We start from the raw sequence: 18,666 nt of genomic DNA on the forward strand, positions 1-18,666 counted from the left end.
CTGTTTGTGTATGAGATTTGATAGATGAATATTGGAAGCTGATGTTTCCTTCATAAAGTGGTTGAGTTGTAGGTGAACTGACCCTGGCCCTGCTTGACCGCTCCTACAGGTGCTAAAAAAAGACAGTCAGGAGTTTGTGGCGCGGAGTTACTGGGACGTTCTGAGGCGAGGCGCAAGTCAAGTCCTTTTTTCTGACCTGGCAGAGGTACATAGACCCTACTGTCCTCTGTCCCTACATCCCACCATTCTTCATCCATCACTCTTCCTCTTTAGTTCCCTGTAGTTATTGTTGATCCTCTAACTCCCCCCATAGATCCAGAGTTATGTGGCCGCATCAAGCTTGGCCAGAATAAGACAAGAAATGTTTTTTGTTTCGCACCAAAAGCTTTGATGGCCTTTATTTTTTACTTTGGTAGTGCAAATCATCCCTAAATTAACGTTTTTGCGGAGAGCACCTTATGTTGTCATTGCTATAAAAAATATAACAAGACATATTTGTCCATGGGGAAATAACACTTATTCTGGTTTGGCTTGATACTGATAATTTACATAGACTGTCATCTTTCTTTATATCTTTATATACTGTTTTACACCCCTAAGTTGGAAATATACTGTCATTCCTCCACTCCAACCATTTATGTTTGGATGAGCTCTAAAAGACATTCTTCCACTGAACGGATTATGTTCATTAAATTGATCTCATCTGCAACTGATAGAAAGTTGTGGGTAAAGATAACTCCAGGCTCCTCCAAGCATTTGAAAGTGCCTTCCCCATTTCTTTGTGTCACTCATTTGTTCTTGAAAAACAAAACTCTAAATATTTGTTCTTGCTGATTATTGTTTTTTAAGGACTTACCTACTGTATTGGTGTGACAGTATTGATCCCATAATGGTAGTACGATAATAGATGTTGTAATGTGCCTACTCTGATAATCTGTTCTGTTTCTCACCTGCCTACTTACGTTTGGTCTCTTCGTAATGCTTTTGTATGTGTATCCGTGCCTTGTTATCTGTGCTGTATTGTGGCTAGTGTCGTAGCTTTGATGTCTAGTCCTTCTGAGTTTACTCAACAACATGTTTGAGACACTTTAAAATTACAAGAAGACTGACTGCAAAGCAAAATCAAAAACCGGTTTGTTATAGAACCTCTAAGATAAACGCAAACTTGAGAATGCTAACATGCTAAAAACAATAATGCTATTGATGTTACGTTGAGTATTCCATTTGTAGCGTGTCCAAATGCTAACACTAAACACAAAGTACAGTGAGGGACACCTTATTCATCTGGCAGGTATTTAGTCATAAACCAAAGTGTTTGAAAAATTAAAGATTTCCCAAGGCAATCCATCCAATAATTGTAGAGACAATTCACTTTAAAACAAAGAAATGTCAACTTCATGGTGGCAGAAGAGTAAAAGCAGTCAGTGGGGTTTATCCTCTGGGGAACATGAATGTAAGTACAAGAATGAATTGCAATCCATCTAAAAGTCGATGAGATATTTTAGTCTCGACCAAAGAGGTTGATAAAACAAACTTCCATTGCCATCTTGAAACAGCCTAGCATGGCCTCAAATCTGTTGAAACCAATCAACTAAAATCAAAAATGCACTGTTTGAAATTCTGTCTGTCAGCAGACTGTCCCACTGTGCATATGCAACTAAAATAGTCTTCCTAACAGAAGGTGAAGCTACTGGGAACGATAAATAACAGCTAACAGTGCTAGTAAGCTAAGTGACTAATGACAGGCTATGTGCTCTGGTGGCAGCGGAAGCTGAGGTGGAGATAATGACAGTGGAGCATAATGGGACTGACCTTGTATTTACACCCAGCAGCCTTTCATCTGACGGGATGTCAGACGAACAGAACAGACGAATCAGACTGTGGGGGAGGAAAATAAAAGCAAAACAAACAGGGATATTGAAAGTGTGATTCAAATATATCAAATGGAAATAATACAAGTGGAAGAAAATGTTAAAATGTAACAAGTCTTTGAGAGCACCACATCAGATAAGCATAGAAAAACCTGAGGGGTTAGAAAAAAAGGGAAGAGATAAAATCAGGGAGACAACAAACAGGTGGGAGAAGATGACACAGGTCAAATGTTAAGGAACAAAGTGTGTGGGGGAGAGAAGAAGTTCTGGAAACACTTTTAGGGGAAAAGAAAGAAGCAGGTTGCATTTAGAGAGGGATGTGTTTACTCAACAGATTAGTCACCATTATAGCTCTTTGCTTTTGTCTGGAAAAGGAGGAACTGACTGACAGGTTGAGCAGGAGGGAGGGAAAGAAAGAACGAATCACCTTCATGTTTGTCAGGTGAAGGAGGTACTGACGGGTAGCATGAGGAGAAAGGAAATCAGATCAGAGGCAGGGTAAGAGAGAAAGAAGTGATTGGGGGAGACGCAAGGTGAGAGATAAAACAGGAGGGGGGAAAGAAGAAGAGGGGAAAGGGAGGGTTAGCTGGAAGGTGTGAGTGACTGACAGTATGACTGACTTGACTAAAGAGCGACAATGAGCTCTTCCTCAAAGGTATTACTCACAGATAGGGAGGGTGAGGAAGAACGTTTAGTGTTTACATCAGTAATTACTGTTTTTACCTTCAGCTTCATGATCAAAGTCTGTTGAAGCACACACACTCACACAGATGGACAAATAGACACACCAGGTGTTGGCTCGTGCCTAGTGGGCGTGGTAACCATTACGTCTTCATGAGGATGATGAGCTCACACTGCTGCTGCCACACTTCCAGGAATGATGAGCTTGTTTTGATCAGTTTGGCATTATGTTTTACCTGAGGTCAAACTTAGTATTTTTTTGTTTAAAAGTTTACATTTGGAAACATTTAAAATTGTGTCATTTTTGGGCACCTACCTGGCTAGACTTGGAACACAACACACGCACATTCTTGCAGGGAAACAGACAAACTGGAAAGTAACATTAACACATGATCATGATTTGTGTTGTGCCTTAGAGCAAAAATGTTTTTCTTTTAAAGTCCTTAAACTTACTCCTCCACAGTTAAATTATTAAATTGGGATTTTGAGCTTTTTTTTAAGCTTAATATTCTTGCTGTGTTTGAGAATGATGCCAATGACCAAGATTTGAGATTCCGCAACAGAGGCAGAGACTCAGCACCTGGATGCTGACTAGATGTATGAAGTGCTCATGTGTCATAAGACATCCGTAATGTGTCAGTTACAAGATAAAAGAGCAAATTAAATTTCATCCCATTTGTCAGTAATCAGGGGCTTTAAGAGAACACCTTGAAATAAGTGAGACACCGAAAACAAGACACTTAGATAGGAGGTCCGTTTGTCTGTGTTTATATCAAAGAAAATGTCCTAATCACAGACTGAGACCAGACTGCAAAGTGAATCAGAAACAGGCTGAATGTTACGAGTCACACAAATGTTTGTGGCCCTGAAAGACATATTTATCCTCTGAGTTGTACCAATCTGTGTCCATTTAAATTAGCTTAGTCTCTAATGTGCTACATCTCACCATAGAGAATATTAAAAGTGTTAATAACCGTTCTATTGTTGAAATGGAAAAATATGCTCCTGATTTCCTTGTAATTTGTCTTTGGATTGTTACTTTCTCCATCATTTTCCCACCAACTCTGTTTTGATCACTTGTTAATTATTGACAGAATTAATACACATTTAACGACAAACAAACTCAACAAATTCAACATCTGTCAGAGATGCAAATCTTTGTAGTTTGTAAACCTGTGTGATTTTGTGTGACATTTTCTTCTTGTCCCACGTCGGATTTTAGGATTTTACTCTTGAGGTAGAACCACAAATGGCATTGTGGTTGTGATGATGATAAATATGTTAATAATGGAAATGCTCTTCCACTTTAGAAGGATTTGATATGTCTGCATATAGCTCAGCATGGCCGTGGAGTGGACAGAGGGGGTTGGCTGGGTGGGGCATGGCAGATAGAGAGAATAAAGATGGTCTTTTGACATCCTCTCTTTAAGCACTGACACTGGCTGGAGTTTTTTTCTGGAACTGCGCAAAAGCACAGTCACCTTTTTCTGAGATACATGTGAAAGGGTTTGTATCACCCTCTTTTTGTAAGGGGTTTAGAGAATGTTCAGCAAGAAATTACAGCATAACACCAAACGTCCCAAGCCTGTAAAATGGGTTTCAAATGACCCGGATCAATCATTAAAACATGCTTGCAAACTGTGGAGGCCAGACAGACAGTTAAAGTATAAAATTAAAGAATATGTAACCAGAGTCAAAGTATAAAAAGGAAAATTAAAGGTTGAAACTATAACACTATAATTCTGGTCCGTTGACGGAAAAAGGTGGGATCGGCTCACATCTTCTGCATTGTGCTTATGTGTGTTTGTTGCGTGCTGCTCTTGTTGATTTAAGGTTGTGTGTTACTCTCAATGTGGCATTGCAGAAAAGTGCATGTCTTTATGTGTCTGTGTTTGTATGTCTCACCGTTAGTTGTTCGTCTCTCTTTCTCTCACCTCTGTTGTTTCTATTGGCTACACTCTCCTGCTCTGGTCTCCTTCTTCCTACTTTCTTGTTCAACAGCTCCCGGCTCGATGAATATTTGCATGACTCTGTTTTTCATTGTGTGTCTGTGTCTCTTTGTGTTCTGCTGTCCAGATCCTTCTTGAGTCTTCATCAGACCAGCATTGGTCTGTGTTTCATGCTGCTACAGAAACTCTCACCACCAGTCTAAGCAGCATGAAATAAAACAATGTCTCCATGCCTCTAATTTAATATCCTTTCTTTGCTATCAAAAAAGAATGAAAAGGATAATCTTGATTTCTAGAATTAAAATGGACAAAAACATACTGTCCATTTACCTTATGGCCCCCCTTTGTTTGTTTTTTTCTTCATTTACTTTATTATATTGAAAGCTTTGAGTGTTAAGTGTTTCCACTATGTTTCATATTCTGAAGCTTCCTGTTATTTATTACAATACTCATTGCATTTCAGACGTTTAACCTAAACATAGTTGCTGCCTAGACCGGTATGTTTGATGTCATGATGGCCGCTGACCGTTTGTCTGAGCTGATCGTTTGATTGACAGTGTGTTGTTGATGCTTTTTGCTAGCCTAGCACCAAGGTTGCCATGTTGGATTGATGATGGACTTGACACGCCCACTGCTTTTCCTCCAATCACATTGCTCGATGTTTATTGATCAGTCACTCATTGATCCTCTCTGTCGCTTTTCCCTCTCTGATGATTCATAGCGAGCAGATGAGAGTATCACAATCGACACCACCCTATTGGTCCATTTCTTTGGGAAGAAAGGGAAGGCAGAGCTTACATTTGATGACTTCTACAGGTACAAAAGTTAACAGCATAACATGTTTGCTAATCCCACATATTAAAGAATCCACAAAATAGCAACATGATATATTTCTTCTTCTTTTCTGTCCTGGCTTTTTTTCAGGTTTATGGATAACCTCCAAACAGAGGTGTTGGAAATTGAGTTTCTGACTTACTCCAAAGGAATGACCACCATCAGTGAAGAAGACTTCGCTAAAATCCTGCTTCGCTTCACCAATGTGGAGAACATCAGCGCCTACCTAGAGAATGTCCGCCACTGTATACCTGACGAGAAGGTAAACTACTTACGAATTACGCCATTTTTTTTCCAGGAACACAGACTTAAAATACCTAAAAATCTGTGTCATTAAAATGAATATGACCTTACATTGACTGTTTGTCTGTGTATGTAATTTAACTATGTCAAGTAATTTATTTGCGTCTCTGCATGTTTGGTGTTAGTTCGCTATACTATAAAACTATCTTTATTAACAACAAAGAATAAATAGGTAACAAGTTAACTTTATTTTACGTTTAGCTTCTATACAAAACATTGTGTCCTAACCAATGGCTATGAAATGTAAAATATTGTCAATTAAGGTGGTAAAATTAGTATTTTACGACATTGTAGTTTCTAAAGAATACAAATTTAAAAGTATTATCTGCCAACAAATGGATGGCCTCCCTGCAGGGAGGACCCCATAGGGTTCACAGACCCCTGTTGAAAAACCCATGCCCTGTTGTAGACTGTAGTTTTGGGAATTAATGGCTTAGGTAATGATTTCAGGTAATAATCTGTTTACATAAAAAACAAAAAAGTCCTCTTTGAGGCATGGACTCAAAAAAGTAAAATAATACATGATAGCTACGGAATAACCAAAAGGTGGAAGTAAAATGTGTAATGAGAGAATGTTGGAAATTTTAGATAACACCAGACACCTTTCCTTATCCTTTATCTGTTTGATTTCTTCCTCCTGCGTTATGGTCTCGCCTTCCAGCCATCTAGAGCGTTCGTAATTTCCCACCACTGTCTAACCCTGAGGCTGTTGTGGCTCTCCACACTTCAGCGCTCCACTGCCTCACTTGATCACACACACACACACACACACACACACACACACACACACACACACACACACACACACACACACACACACACACACACACACACACACACACACACACACACACTTGAGTGCACCTCTATCTATCTATCTATCTATCTATCTATCTATCTATCTATCTATCTATCTATCTATCTATCTATCTATCTATCTATCTATCTATCTATCTATCTATCTATCTATCTATCTATCTATCTATCTACATTGCTATACATTGCCATCTTATGCAACCCTACTCTATTTCTGTCCCTCCCTTCTTTCCTTTTCATGCTGTGGGAGAAGCAGGAGGTTGGTCTCCGCCTGTACGATACACAGCCCGCAGTTACAATCTGTCTATCCTGCTATTTAGTTACTTATTTGTTTCTCCGTGTCTGGGAAGATACACCAGTAGTATTTTAATCTGCATCCTTTGATTTTAACCTGCAAAGAATGCATTTCCTTATTTGTTCAGGTGTATGGTTTTTGTTATTCATTTAGCCGTCACGAGTTGTATCTATGATGCGCAGCAAAGAGCATGGGGTTTCTACGGTTACCTGTTGAATGGCTTTAGCATTGAATGCTACTACTTTGTATGAAACACTGCAAGAAGGTTTGAAATTGTCACAATCATGCAAACACAATGCTGTTATTAATGACCTTTTATGTCATTAATAGGACTTCTTCACGGAATCTCTCAGTTATTGATTGATGGTATGATTTATGGTCTGCTGGGTTTTTTTGGTTGGTTAATATTTCAGACAACAAAGTGGATATGCCTGATTGAATGCTATATGCACGTCTGTCAACGTCCTTTGACAGGATCAATATTTCATCAATATTTCTCACTTGAGTCAATTTCTGGGGGGGTTCACATGTGTTGTTTTCTGGTATTTCAGGGAATCACCTTCGATGAGTTCAGATCGTTCTTCCAGTTTCTCAACAACCTCGAGGACTTTGCAATTGCCATGCAGATGTACAATTTTGCTTCTCGTTCTATTGGACAAGGTAGGAAGAACTGCAGGCTACAGGCCCTGGGGGTCTCTGCTTACACACAGATGGTGTGTTCTTGGTGTACAACATGTGGCAGAATTAATCAGTAGTGTTTTTGCTCTCTCTTCTACCAGATGAGTTTGCACGAGCGGTGTATGTGGCTACTGGGCTGAAGCTGACACGTCACCTCGTACACACCATCTTCAAGATCTTTGACGTGGATCACGACGACCAGCTCTCCCACAAGGAGTTCATTGGAATAATGAAGGACCGCCTGCACAGGGGAGCCAGGGTGAGAAACTGTGTGGAAGAAAAACAAAGAGTATTGTGTTAGATATGGTTTATTTTAAACAACTTGACCTAAAATGATAGAGCTGTGGTCCAAATATGATTCCCAGCGGGGACATTAAGATTATTGAAACTTTATTTAACCCAAAATTAGACTCCCTTTACACAGAGGTTAGAGTTCAAGGTTTACAACAGACGTCGTGGAGATGCTACCGATCTCACATTCATCTACTGGAAATAGAAAAAGGAGTCTTCTGCCTATGTTTTGCGGTTTTCAAATGTTTGAAAAAAAACCTATAAGGACTATTTTGCTGGAAAATGGTTTAAGTAGTAAAATAATTAAGCATTACCTAGAAGTCTTTCATTTCTTAATTAGAGTCATGCATGAAAAGGAGCTCAAGCTGTTATTTTGGTCAGGATGAACCAGTAATATCACTTCTCATATCATGGTGAAATTCACTGTTGAATGACTCTCTTTTGTGAACAAAAACCATTTCCAAGTCAAGCCTACAAATGTTATAATACTCTCTCACTCTCAACATTTGGCACATACAGTTTGACCTATTCATGTATAATTATTTTAAAAACATTTAAAAGTATTCTTGACCCGAAATACATCCAGATTCTTTCACCTGTGCTGAACCTTATTTTCACACATAAAAAAAACAAAACGTGGACAGTGGCAAATAATTAGAACATGGAAAACATCAGCATTAAGGTAGCAATCTAACAGTTGTTTTTGTAAAGGGGGCTTTGTTTGTTCCAGTTGTAGAGTAATTGCTATAACAACCAGACCCCCTGCTGTTTAAAGGGTTGTTCATCGTAAAAGGTTTTAAAACAACACTGGCCATTATCGCCCTGCTGCCCCTGCAAATGAACTCCAATAACTACGGGAAATGAATAATGTAGCCAAAATGGAGTAACAAAAAACACCCTTTAGAATAATCATAGGTGTAAAACTACACTAAATACCATAAACCCATAAATACATTTTGATTATGGGCTTTCATTAAAGACTAAGATTAAGGGCTTTCAATTAAACAGGAATGCAGGAACATAAAAATATTGACACGGTTGTACCATTTCTCAGGGGGTTAAATCATGGCCATGTGGAGTTTACAGCTCTCAGGAAGAAGCTGGTAACAACATCACTGAATTACATGAAGCCATAAAAAACTGAACTGGAAATCACCTCGAGTTACTTCAGTGTTCTTCCAGAGGAGGGATACTGCCCTCTAGTGGTGAATTGTGATTCAATACTAGTCAAGCCTCATTTACAACAAAATTAAACATATACATGAGATGTCAGGTTGTTAAAGGCTTGAAACTTGCAACAAAAAAAAGCAGCACTTACATCAGCAACATGGAGCTAGAAGTTATGGGATGCTTTGAATGCTGTCTGTCTTGGCCTCACAGTCATGGCTCATTAACAGTTATCTCTCTTTCTTTGCGTTGCTTACATCTTTTCTTTCTCTGCCACCCTCATCTGTGCTTCCATCCTTACAAACTCTCCCTCCTCTCACAAATGTTTTCTCTGCCTCTCTTATTCCCCTTACTTCTCTTCAACTTGTTTTCTCTGCTATGATGTCATATCTACTGACCTCTTAGGGATATAAATCAGTGGAGCGCGCCACCTCCTTTAAATCCTGTCTGAAGAAGGAGCTTGCAGGCAGATAAGTACCAGTATTTACAACATAATGTTATGAAAAGTTCATGATTTTCAATATTTTCATCATTTTTATTTGAAATGTAGAGTGTGAGTATTCTTTGTTATTCATTATTTGAAAGTGACAACATCAGCCACAATAATACCCCTCACCTTTCCAGTTTGACTTTTAACCATTTGACTTGAATATGACTTATCAATAGTTAAATGGCTTCAAAACTGATATCTTCAACCTTTACCTAGATTCTGTGCCTTTCCCTACTGTAATGCAGTTTTGAGTTAAGTCAGATAGTAACAACTTCATTTCAGTAAAGTGTTCTGTTACATGCTAAATGTGTTTTTCACCTTGCTAGCGTTTTCTCTCTTTGATACCATGTTAAGAAATACATGCCATGTCTAGATTTCCTCACTTTAACCATAACTTGTACTTTCAAAACTGGCACATTCTCAAGGTCAAGCTGCGTCAAGCTGCAACAGTGAGTTCCTCAGTGTCTTCATTTTGGAGAATCCAGAATGTGCGGACAGCTCAAATGTATCTGCAAAGTATTTTTGGAATTTTCGTAAACATGTAACGTAAATTTCCTCAAATTAACTTTATGAGATACAAAAAAAAACACCACTCAGTTTTGATGTAAATGTGATTTGAATATTAAGTTGTCACTGTAACAATAATATAACACACAGTTACTTAGGAAGAACTAACTTCTGGCTCCCAGTGTGACGGTGCCTCTCTCTGCTTTGTGTTTACCAGGTGAAGGGCCGACACCACTCTTCCTTCTCCGGCTGTGTCCGCTCTGGGGCCAGAAGACAAGTGCAGCAGCTGTGGAGGAAGTACAAGGAGAAGATGTAGAGGAGGAGGAGGAGGAGGAGAAAAGATGAAGGAATAATTCTGATAATTGAATAAATCAAATGAATCTCTTATATTGCGTGGCCTGAGTCCACAACACTGTGTTAATAAGACAGATCTCCATCGGACCTCAAACACAGATAATAACTACAAGCATGCCTGAACCCAGTTGACCGACATCAACACCATTTACCTCTGGTTTTGGCCGTCATTCCTGTTGATCAAATATAATTTATATTATATTCTAGATTAGATTATGAATTTACTTTCTGATCACCTCAACAAGTCAGTAGAGCTGCAACCAATGATTATTGATATTTTGGATAAATTTTAGAAACGTTTAGAAAAAAGCTAAGAAAACTGTTTTTTTTATTATTAGCTTACTGGTTCTGGATAATCAATCATTTCAAATGATCTTTAACAATATTATATAGATTACCAAGCAAGTTACAACATTTGCTAAGTTTTACCAACCCTTAAGAGGTGAGCTCTTTTAATTACTTATTAAATATATAATATATTCATTTTCAAGTAAGAAAACACACTGCACTACAAGGTATAACAACTGAAAAAGCACAACATTGACAAATAAAACACTGAAATTGAAAAATGAATTCGAGCTATAGTTCATATTTATTGACTTTTCTTATTTGTATCTATCTCGGTGTCTTTTTCACTTATATATTATTTGATCACATCCAGTATAGTTTATTTTATTGTGAGAGAGAGTATAAACACCATTACTACAGTTAGGATGCTATATTATTCTTATATTACTACAGCATGGGTTATGTCTTTAACCTGGATGAGACAGAACAGAACACAAAGGATATTTTGTATTATTGTGATTGAGATGTTATTTGCAGTATATGACATGACTGGATCTTTAATGGGGTGTACATTTTTTGTTGTCTTAGTTGCATGCATACCAGTTTATGTCAAAATATATGACATAGATATCCACATCAGTGCCTTATTTACATTCCCTTTCTCATCGGAGAAAATATCACATAGCAAATCAAACTCTGCTACTTATTCAGCACTGTGTAGCTCTATACAGCAACAGACTTGCCAAACATGTGCAATGACTACATTATATGTGCTACTTGTGTTTTGTGACCCAATCATTAATGTTTTATATACAGCACTGATCATGCAATATCATGTGTGAATGTTTGTGAATTTTTTAGTGTCTTGATGTGGAAATCTCGAATATATTTAAAATATATTGAAATGAAGGTTGTGTGCTGGAAACATTTTTTCATGATGTAAATAATTGAATTTGTCACCACAGTCAGTGGACCTGGTGAATTAATTTCCATGCATGAATAAACTATTTTAAGCCATTCACTGAGCATGCACATCGAAACACATTGAGTAGTTTATTTTTGACTGGCAAAGATGGAGACAGCAGACCATTTTATTTTATATAGTGTATTTGTATATGTTGAATTCTTGGGATTCTTTCAACTTAACATTAATGGAATATAAAACAAATGTTCTGCCGTCACAAAAGGGCTGATTACTTCGGTATGATTGTTGTCACATTGTTAGTACTTATGAGGCAGCACCGGGACTAACCTATTACCAGTGTTGGGTGTAACGCGTTACAATAGTAACGGAGATACAGTAATGCATTACTTTTGCTGTAACGCAGTAATATAACGCATTACTTCTGAAATGTGGATAATATACCCGTTACAATTCTCAGTAACGCAGTTACAACACATTTTAACCCAAAATGATGTGGGGTTTTGTTTTTAAGAAATCACAAGTATCGAGAGACACCAGAGAAACAATTGTGTCGGTAGAATAGTAACTCAGTAAGCCTGTTTACTATTGGTTAAGAGGGCTGCAGAAACAGATTCGCGATTGAGAGTTGCTTGCTTGCAATTGAGAGCTCCAGGCTCGGATAAAGAAAGAAAAAGACAGGAGTACGCGCAGGCCAAAGCACCAGAATGTAACTTTCTCTCGGTCTGCTATGCTGGTTGAACCCCGATAAGTGCAGAGACTCGTAGCGGAGTGTTGAAGATCTGCAGCCTCTGTCCTCTGTGGAATCACCGGCTTTCAGAAAAAGCTTGTCAGCCAAATCCCCGTTAACACACCAATGACAAGGTGAGCTAACGTTGCCATAGAGACTCGATCATATACAGCAGGTTACAGGGCCGTGCAGAGGCTCCACTGTTATTAATGACAAACAGAGAAGTCATGTTACCGGTATCAAAAATTATTTAGCCCACTTAAACGGAGTATGAGTTTAATTTCAGGATACTGCCATATATAGCTTTAATTAATGAGCTGCAATAAACTACAGTTTTGCATTTAAAGCCATACTTTTGCGTTATTTTTGGTGAAAGTAACTCAAAGTAACGCAAAAGCAGTGTAACGCATTACAGTTCAGAGACATTAATAATGTAATGTAACTTATTACTTTAAACACACAGTAATAAGTAATATGTAGGCCTACTGTATTACATTTTAGAAGTAACGTGCCCATCACTGGCCTACTACAAACCCTAAAGATATCACTTTCTGTTAGATACTGGTTATCTAGTCCCAAAGGTAGTTTTGTTATCTCCTCTTCCAACTAAATATATTTTAAAATGTGTGTTTGCTTATCTGAAATTTCTCTAACTAAGAAAAAACTAAAATAACAAAACCTCACCTGGAGTCGTATTTTTTCTTAGTCGGCACGTTGTGTTAATCAGCTTTAGCAGAAAGTTTAAAGTGTGTTGCTATCAGATGTCATGACTTGAATAACTATACAGCTATAATGATCATATTTGTGAGAGTTTTTTCCCCCAAATGTACTTGCGTTTACAGAGATTTGGAACTCTGGTCGATGAAGTTGTTAGTTCAGGAACTGCTGCCATCGTGTGTCGAAGGACAGACGGTGCTGGTGAAACTGCAACAGTAGCGGTATATTAAAGTCAAACATGAATGCATCGTACGCAAGTGTTTAAAAATAATATCGCTGTCAGTAATTATTTACCACTTATTCTGCATGGCTTTTTTGGTGGTTTAAATGTTAAAATTGGCAAACCCTAAAAAATAAGACAATCTGTCGTTGGAGATGTAGACGGAACTTAATTTCTCTGTCCTGTTTCTGTTAGGAACATTGCATGCGACGCACCGTTCAGCATATATCTCATATAATCGCCTTGAAAAACGTTTAGTGCTTTACATTTCGTTGATGTTGAGTTATTATTACGCATACAAAGCCCCCTTTAATGTCATAGCTTTGGCTCATACAATCCTTGAAGAATAAACAACATATAGCGCGTGTGACTCAATTCGCAATGCATTGTGGGTCCACGAAACTGAACAATAAAATTGAATAAAACCGTTTTTTAACACAAAGGGCTGAGGTTTGATGTTGGTAATATTGAAGGGGGTCAACTATTAATTTAGTAGCATTTGTCAGATACATTTGTAAGGTATAACCATTACTGAAAAGGGTTGTCATGTGAACCGGGTCCCCTTTTCGCCCGATGCAAAACTAAGACTATACTTTCAGGGATCATTTCTATAGTTTGTGACTTGAGAAATGTGTTTCTAAAGTGATTGGTCTCGCTACCCACGATGATGAGACGTGATATTCCCTTCTGAGCGTGAAGCGGACACAGAGTAATGATTCAGTTCATATGCTCTCTGTCATTGATGATCGTTCTGTGCTTCTTAGGAGGCATTGAGGATGGGAATATGATCAGAGTGGTAGTCAGTATCAGTATAATATAAAACTAATTATCTAGGTCCAAAACTAAGAGTAGATTTTTATGCCCTCAAAGTTATATTTAGTTCATCAGGTCATATCATTTTCAGAGACATTATTTGTTCCACCTCGTTGCTGTTTCCTCAGAAGCTACACTTTCAACTGCGCATGTTTCTTTTTCAGCAGGTCTTTGCTGTGTTCTCCTATAGAGGTCACTGTTACTGCAGTTAAAGTAAATCAGATACAGGAATGGATTCATTTACGTTAAAGGTCATAATGTGTATCATAAGGATAAGTGATGCTTTGCCACAAGCCAACTTGCATTGCTGTTAATAACATTAACCCCCGACATGACGAAATGGACACGTTTATTAGTTTTAGGCAGGGACCCTCAGTGATAGTAAGTTTCATGTGAATGAGACTCAGTTTTCACCCTTCAACAAACTAAGACTATACTTTCAGGGATCATTTCTATAGTTTGTGACTTGAGAAATGTGTTTCTAAAGTGATTGGTCTCGCTACCCACGATGATGAGACGTGATATTCCCTTCTGAGCGTGAAGCGGGCACAGAGTAATGATTCAGTTCATATGCTCTCTGTCATTGATGATCGTTCTGTGCTGCTTTGGGAGTATGGAAGAAGGGAATATGATCAGAGTGGTAGTCAGTATCAGTATAATATAAAACAACATGATTACGAGTATAACACTGAGGCGCGTTTGCTGCCCTCAAATGTATTAGTTCATCAGGTCATATCATTTTCAGAGACATTATTTGTTCCACCTCGTTGCTGTTTCCTCAGAAGCTACACTTTCAACTGCGCATGTTTTTAAAAAATCTTTGCAGCGATTTGCTGTGTTCTCCTATAGAGGTCACTGTTTCTGCAGTTAAAGTAAATCAGATACAGGAATGGATTCATTTACGTTAAAGGTCATAATGTTTATCATAAGGATAAGTGATGCTTTGCCACAAGCCAACTTGCATTGCTGTTAATAACATTAACCCCCGACATGACGAAATGGACACGTTTATTATTTTTAGGCAGGGACCCTCAGTGATAGTAAGTTTCATGTGAATGAGACTCATTTTTCACCCTTCAACAAACTAAGACTATACTTTCAGGGATCATTTCTATAGTTTGTGACTTGAGAAATGTGTTTCTAAAGTGATTGGTCTCGCTACCCACGATGATGAGACGTGATATTCCCTTCTGAGCGTGAAGCGGGCACAGAGTAATGATTCAGTTCATATGCTCTCTGTCATTGATGATCGTTCTTTGCTTCTTTGGGAGTATGGAAGAATGGAATATGATCAGAGTGGTAGTCAGTATCAGTATAATTTAAAACTAATTATTTAGCTCCAAAACTAAGAGTAGGTTTGTCTGCCCTCAAAGTTATATTTAGTTCATCAGGTCATATCATTTTCAGAGACATTATTTGTTCCACCTCGTTGCTGTTTCCTCAGAAGCTACACTTTCAACTGCGCATGTTTTTTTTTCAGCAGGTCTTTGCTGTGTTCTCCTATAGAGGTCACTGTTTCTGCAGTTAAAGTAAATCAGATACAGGAATGGATTCATTTACGTTAAAGGTCATAATGTTTATCATAAGGATAAGTGATGCTTTGCCACAAGCCAACTTGCATTGCTGTTAATAACATTAACCCCCGGCATGACGAAATGGACACGTTTATTAGTTTTAGGCAGGGACCCTCAGTGATAGTAAGTTTCATGTGAATGAGACTCAGTTTTCACCCTTCAACAAACTAAGACTATACTTTCAGGGATCATTTCTATAGTTTGTGACTTGAGAAATGTGTTTCTAAAGTGATTGGTCTCGCTACCCACGATTCTGAGATGTGATATTCCCTTCTGAGCGTGAAGCGGGCACAGAGTAACGATTCAGTTCATATGCTCTCTGTCATTGATGATCGTTCTGTGCTGCTTTGGGAGTGTGGAAGAAGGGAGTATGATCAGAGTGGTAGTCAGTATCAGTATAATATAAAACAACATGATTACGAGTATAACACTGAGGCGCGTTTACTGCCCTCTAATTTATTAGTTCATCAGGTCATATCATTTTCAGAGACATTATTTGTTCCACCTCGTTGCTGTTTCCTCAGAAGCTACACTTTCAACTGCGCATGTTTTTTTTTCAGCAGGTCTTTGCTGTGTTCTCCTATAGAGGTCACTGTTTCTGCAGTTAAAGTAAATCAGATACAGGAATGGATTCATTTACGTTAAAGGTCATAATGTTTATCATAAGGATAAGTGATGCTTTGCCACAAGCCAACTTGCATTGCTGTTAATAACATTAACCCCCGCATGACGAAATGGACACGTTTATTAGTTTTAGGCAGGGACCCTCAGTGATAGTAAGTTTCATGTGAATGAGACTCAGTTTTCACCCTTCAACAAACTAAGACTATACTTTCAGGGATCATTTCTATAGTTTGTGACTTGAGAAATGTGTTTCTAAAGTGATTGGTCTCGCTACCCACGATGATGAGACGTGATATTCCCTTCTGAGCGTGAAGCGGGCACAGAGTAATGATTCAGTTCATATGCTCTCTGTCATTGATGATCGTTCTTTGCTTCTTTGGGAGTATGGAAGAAGGGAATATGATCAGAGTGGTAGTCAGTATCAGTATAATATAAAACTCCTTAAATACGTCTAAAACACTGAGGCACGTGTAGCACTTACTACAAATATTAAAAGAGAGTTGTTGTTGTTACCAGAAACTAGGTTCGTAGGAAGAGCAGTAATTGGTTAAAATAATAATTAGCAAGAGAACAGAGAAAACACCACAGACCAAAAGATAAGTTTAGAATTGCCGGCTTTATCAAAAAAGGAAATAGAAGTAGTAGAAGTATTATTTAGAAAATGGTACCTTTAAGACATTACACATACAAAACATACAACACAGGAAAAACCATTTGCATAAATGCAAAGTGATTCAAAGAAGAATCTGAGTTTTACTCAGTTACCCTTTAAGTAAAGAAAACTATTTTGAATTCTTAATATCTAGTTAACTTAAACTCAGTCAGTTTCAGTAATTTAGCTAGTATCTCAGTTGAGCTCTTATAAGTGTTCTAGTATTAGTTTGTTATCCAGTTAGTTTGCAGTTATTTGGTATAACTAGTTCTTTAATTTTCCATCTTAATTATTGATCAACTTAGGCCTATTTTAGTTTTAATTAAATCAGAAGCATTTGGTATTACCCTCTATCAGTAGGTTATTACAACCAAGAAACATAGGGCATCTTACTAAGCCCACAAGAGAAAGTTAACACCAGTAAATGCAGTATCAATCAACCTTACAGTTAAACACATTCACAGTATGCACATAAACATCAACACAAAATGGTTAACTGTATCAATGTCCATTAAATCAATTCCTTAGTGCTAAACAGTCCTTTAGCGAGAGAAAGGGAGAAGTTCCCTTTCACACAGCAGCGCGGAGCAGTCCACGCACTGCTCACGTGATCCAGAGGGGAGAAGTATAGCGGCTACTACAAACACAGTTCAACGTTGCTCCTTCCTCGGGTGGCTCGCCATCCAATGTCGTTGACCACGCGCTGGATGCGTGATCTTCAAAAGCAAACTGTATCTCCGCGAATCTCCTCAGTAACTCAAAAACTAAAACGCTAAACAAAACCACAGTCTATCGACATAGACAGAAGGGTAAACAAAACACTCACAGCAAGAAAATAAATCGTCAAATACACTTAGATTTCTTAGCTCTAATATCTTCTTACTGGAGCTACTCTCAAGCGTGACTTCACCTGTTCTTGCTTCCTCGATTCTCCCGAGAATCTTCCGGAAGAGAATGACTATCAGCACTGTGATTAGCTGATAGATATGACCTTTCAACTTCAACCAATGATAAAATAAATTACCAAAACCATGAAATAATGTTTTTAATCCTATTTATCTGTTTAAGATGTTTTTAATATCAATAAAGTAAATTATTTGAAATGATGAAATTCTGTTTGATATTTATTCTTATTTATTAACTATTTAATAACCATGTCTATTTTCACCTGGGTTACACCCTCCCCTCTTGAATCTATGCAAGTCCCTTTGCATGAATTAAAAGGTTACACTACTTCTGGCTCAGGTAGTGGGGTTAACTTAGGTTCTACCAGGGAATTAGAAATGGCTAAACTCAAAGACTGGAATAAGTTTTGGACAATAGCTACTAAGGGATTCCCTAGCTCAGGATATGTCAGTTGTCTGGGGGGTTCTCTTCGTCTTGTTGATCTTCTCAGTTCAGTCTGGTTTTCATCTTCTTCTTGATCATTTGGTACTTCATCAGTCTCTGTTTCATTCTGGTCTTCAGGTAAGTTTCCAGCATCAGCTGTAACTGTTTCAGGTTCTGTTTCTTCAGCAGGTTGGTCTGCTGACGGTTCAGGTAAGTTCTCTCTTTCAGGTTGGTGGATTACGATCACAGGTTCCACTTCAGGGGTGTGTTGTGCTTCCAATGAAGGTAAGTTTTCAGATGAGGATTGATCCAGTTCTTCTGGAGCACTGCAGGAACCTGCAGGATCTGGACAGGTAAGTACAACAGGAGAATGGGTCTTTTCCCTAGGAGGCACAGGCACAACAAATTCCTGTGTGGATCTTGTGGTTCTGACAACTGGATCTTGAAAGGAATAGACAAAGTCATCCTCTTCATCAGAGTTGGGCTCTGGCTCTGGTTCGGCAGTGTCAGGGTTTGGACGTTGACGGGTGCTTGGCCTTCGAGGTTTAGGCACAGCAGGAG

General features: G+C 38.3%; 1 protein-coding gene and 5 non-coding genes across 15 annotated transcripts in view; all 6 read left to right on the forward strand.

The window, feature by feature from the left end:
- The window catches only part of micu3a (mitochondrial calcium uptake family, member 3a), a 28,364-nt gene extending 16,821 nt beyond the window's left edge, over positions 1-11,543 (forward strand). For 2 of the 10 annotated variants that reach the window (XM_063884348.1, XM_063884350.1), the window contains 6 exons: positions 110-205; positions 5,223-5,317; positions 5,426-5,597; positions 7,301-7,409; positions 7,529-7,686; positions 9,291-11,543. In XM_063884348.1, the coding sequence (XP_063740418.1) occupies positions 110-205; positions 5,223-5,317; positions 5,426-5,597; positions 7,301-7,409; positions 7,529-7,686; positions 9,291-9,359 (699 nt within the window). In that variant the 3' untranslated portion in view covers positions 9,360-11,543. Of the gene's footprint in view, positions 1-109; positions 206-3,774; positions 3,790-5,222; positions 5,318-5,425; positions 5,598-7,300; positions 7,410-7,528; positions 7,687-9,290 lie in introns of all 10 variants that reach the window. The other 8 variants (XM_063884346.1, XM_063884349.1, XM_063884352.1 and 5 more) reach the window with 5 other exon arrangements.
- Positions 11,544-13,696: 2,153 nt separating this feature from the next.
- LOC134865349 (small nucleolar RNA U3) lies at positions 13,697-13,911 on the forward strand. The gene has a single exon (XR_010165940.1). It is a non-coding gene; the product is annotated as a small nucleolar RNA U3 (small nucleolar RNA).
- A 442-nt stretch (positions 13,912-14,353) lies between these two features.
- LOC134865350 (small nucleolar RNA U3) lies at positions 14,354-14,568 on the forward strand. The gene has a single exon (XR_010165941.1). It is a non-coding gene; the product is annotated as a small nucleolar RNA U3 (small nucleolar RNA).
- Positions 14,569-15,012: 444 nt separating this feature from the next.
- Positions 15,013-15,227, forward strand: LOC134865352 (small nucleolar RNA U3). Its single transcript, XR_010165943.1, has one exon. It is a non-coding gene; the product is annotated as a small nucleolar RNA U3 (small nucleolar RNA).
- Positions 15,228-15,669: 442 nt separating this feature from the next.
- LOC134865357 (small nucleolar RNA U3) lies at positions 15,670-15,884 on the forward strand. Its single transcript, XR_010165948.1, has one exon. It is a non-coding gene; the product is annotated as a small nucleolar RNA U3 (small nucleolar RNA).
- A 438-nt stretch (positions 15,885-16,322) lies between these two features.
- Positions 16,323-16,537, forward strand: LOC134865371 (small nucleolar RNA U3). Its single transcript, XR_010165962.1, has one exon. It is a non-coding gene; the product is annotated as a small nucleolar RNA U3 (small nucleolar RNA).
- Positions 16,538-18,666: the final 2,129 nt, after the last annotated feature.

This window comes from Eleginops maclovinus, chromosome 5, assembly GCF_036324505.1.
Source record: "Eleginops maclovinus isolate JMC-PN-2008 ecotype Puerto Natales chromosome 5, JC_Emac_rtc_rv5, whole genome shotgun sequence".
Lineage (NCBI taxonomy): Eukaryota > Metazoa > Chordata > Actinopteri > Perciformes > Eleginopidae > Eleginops > Eleginops maclovinus.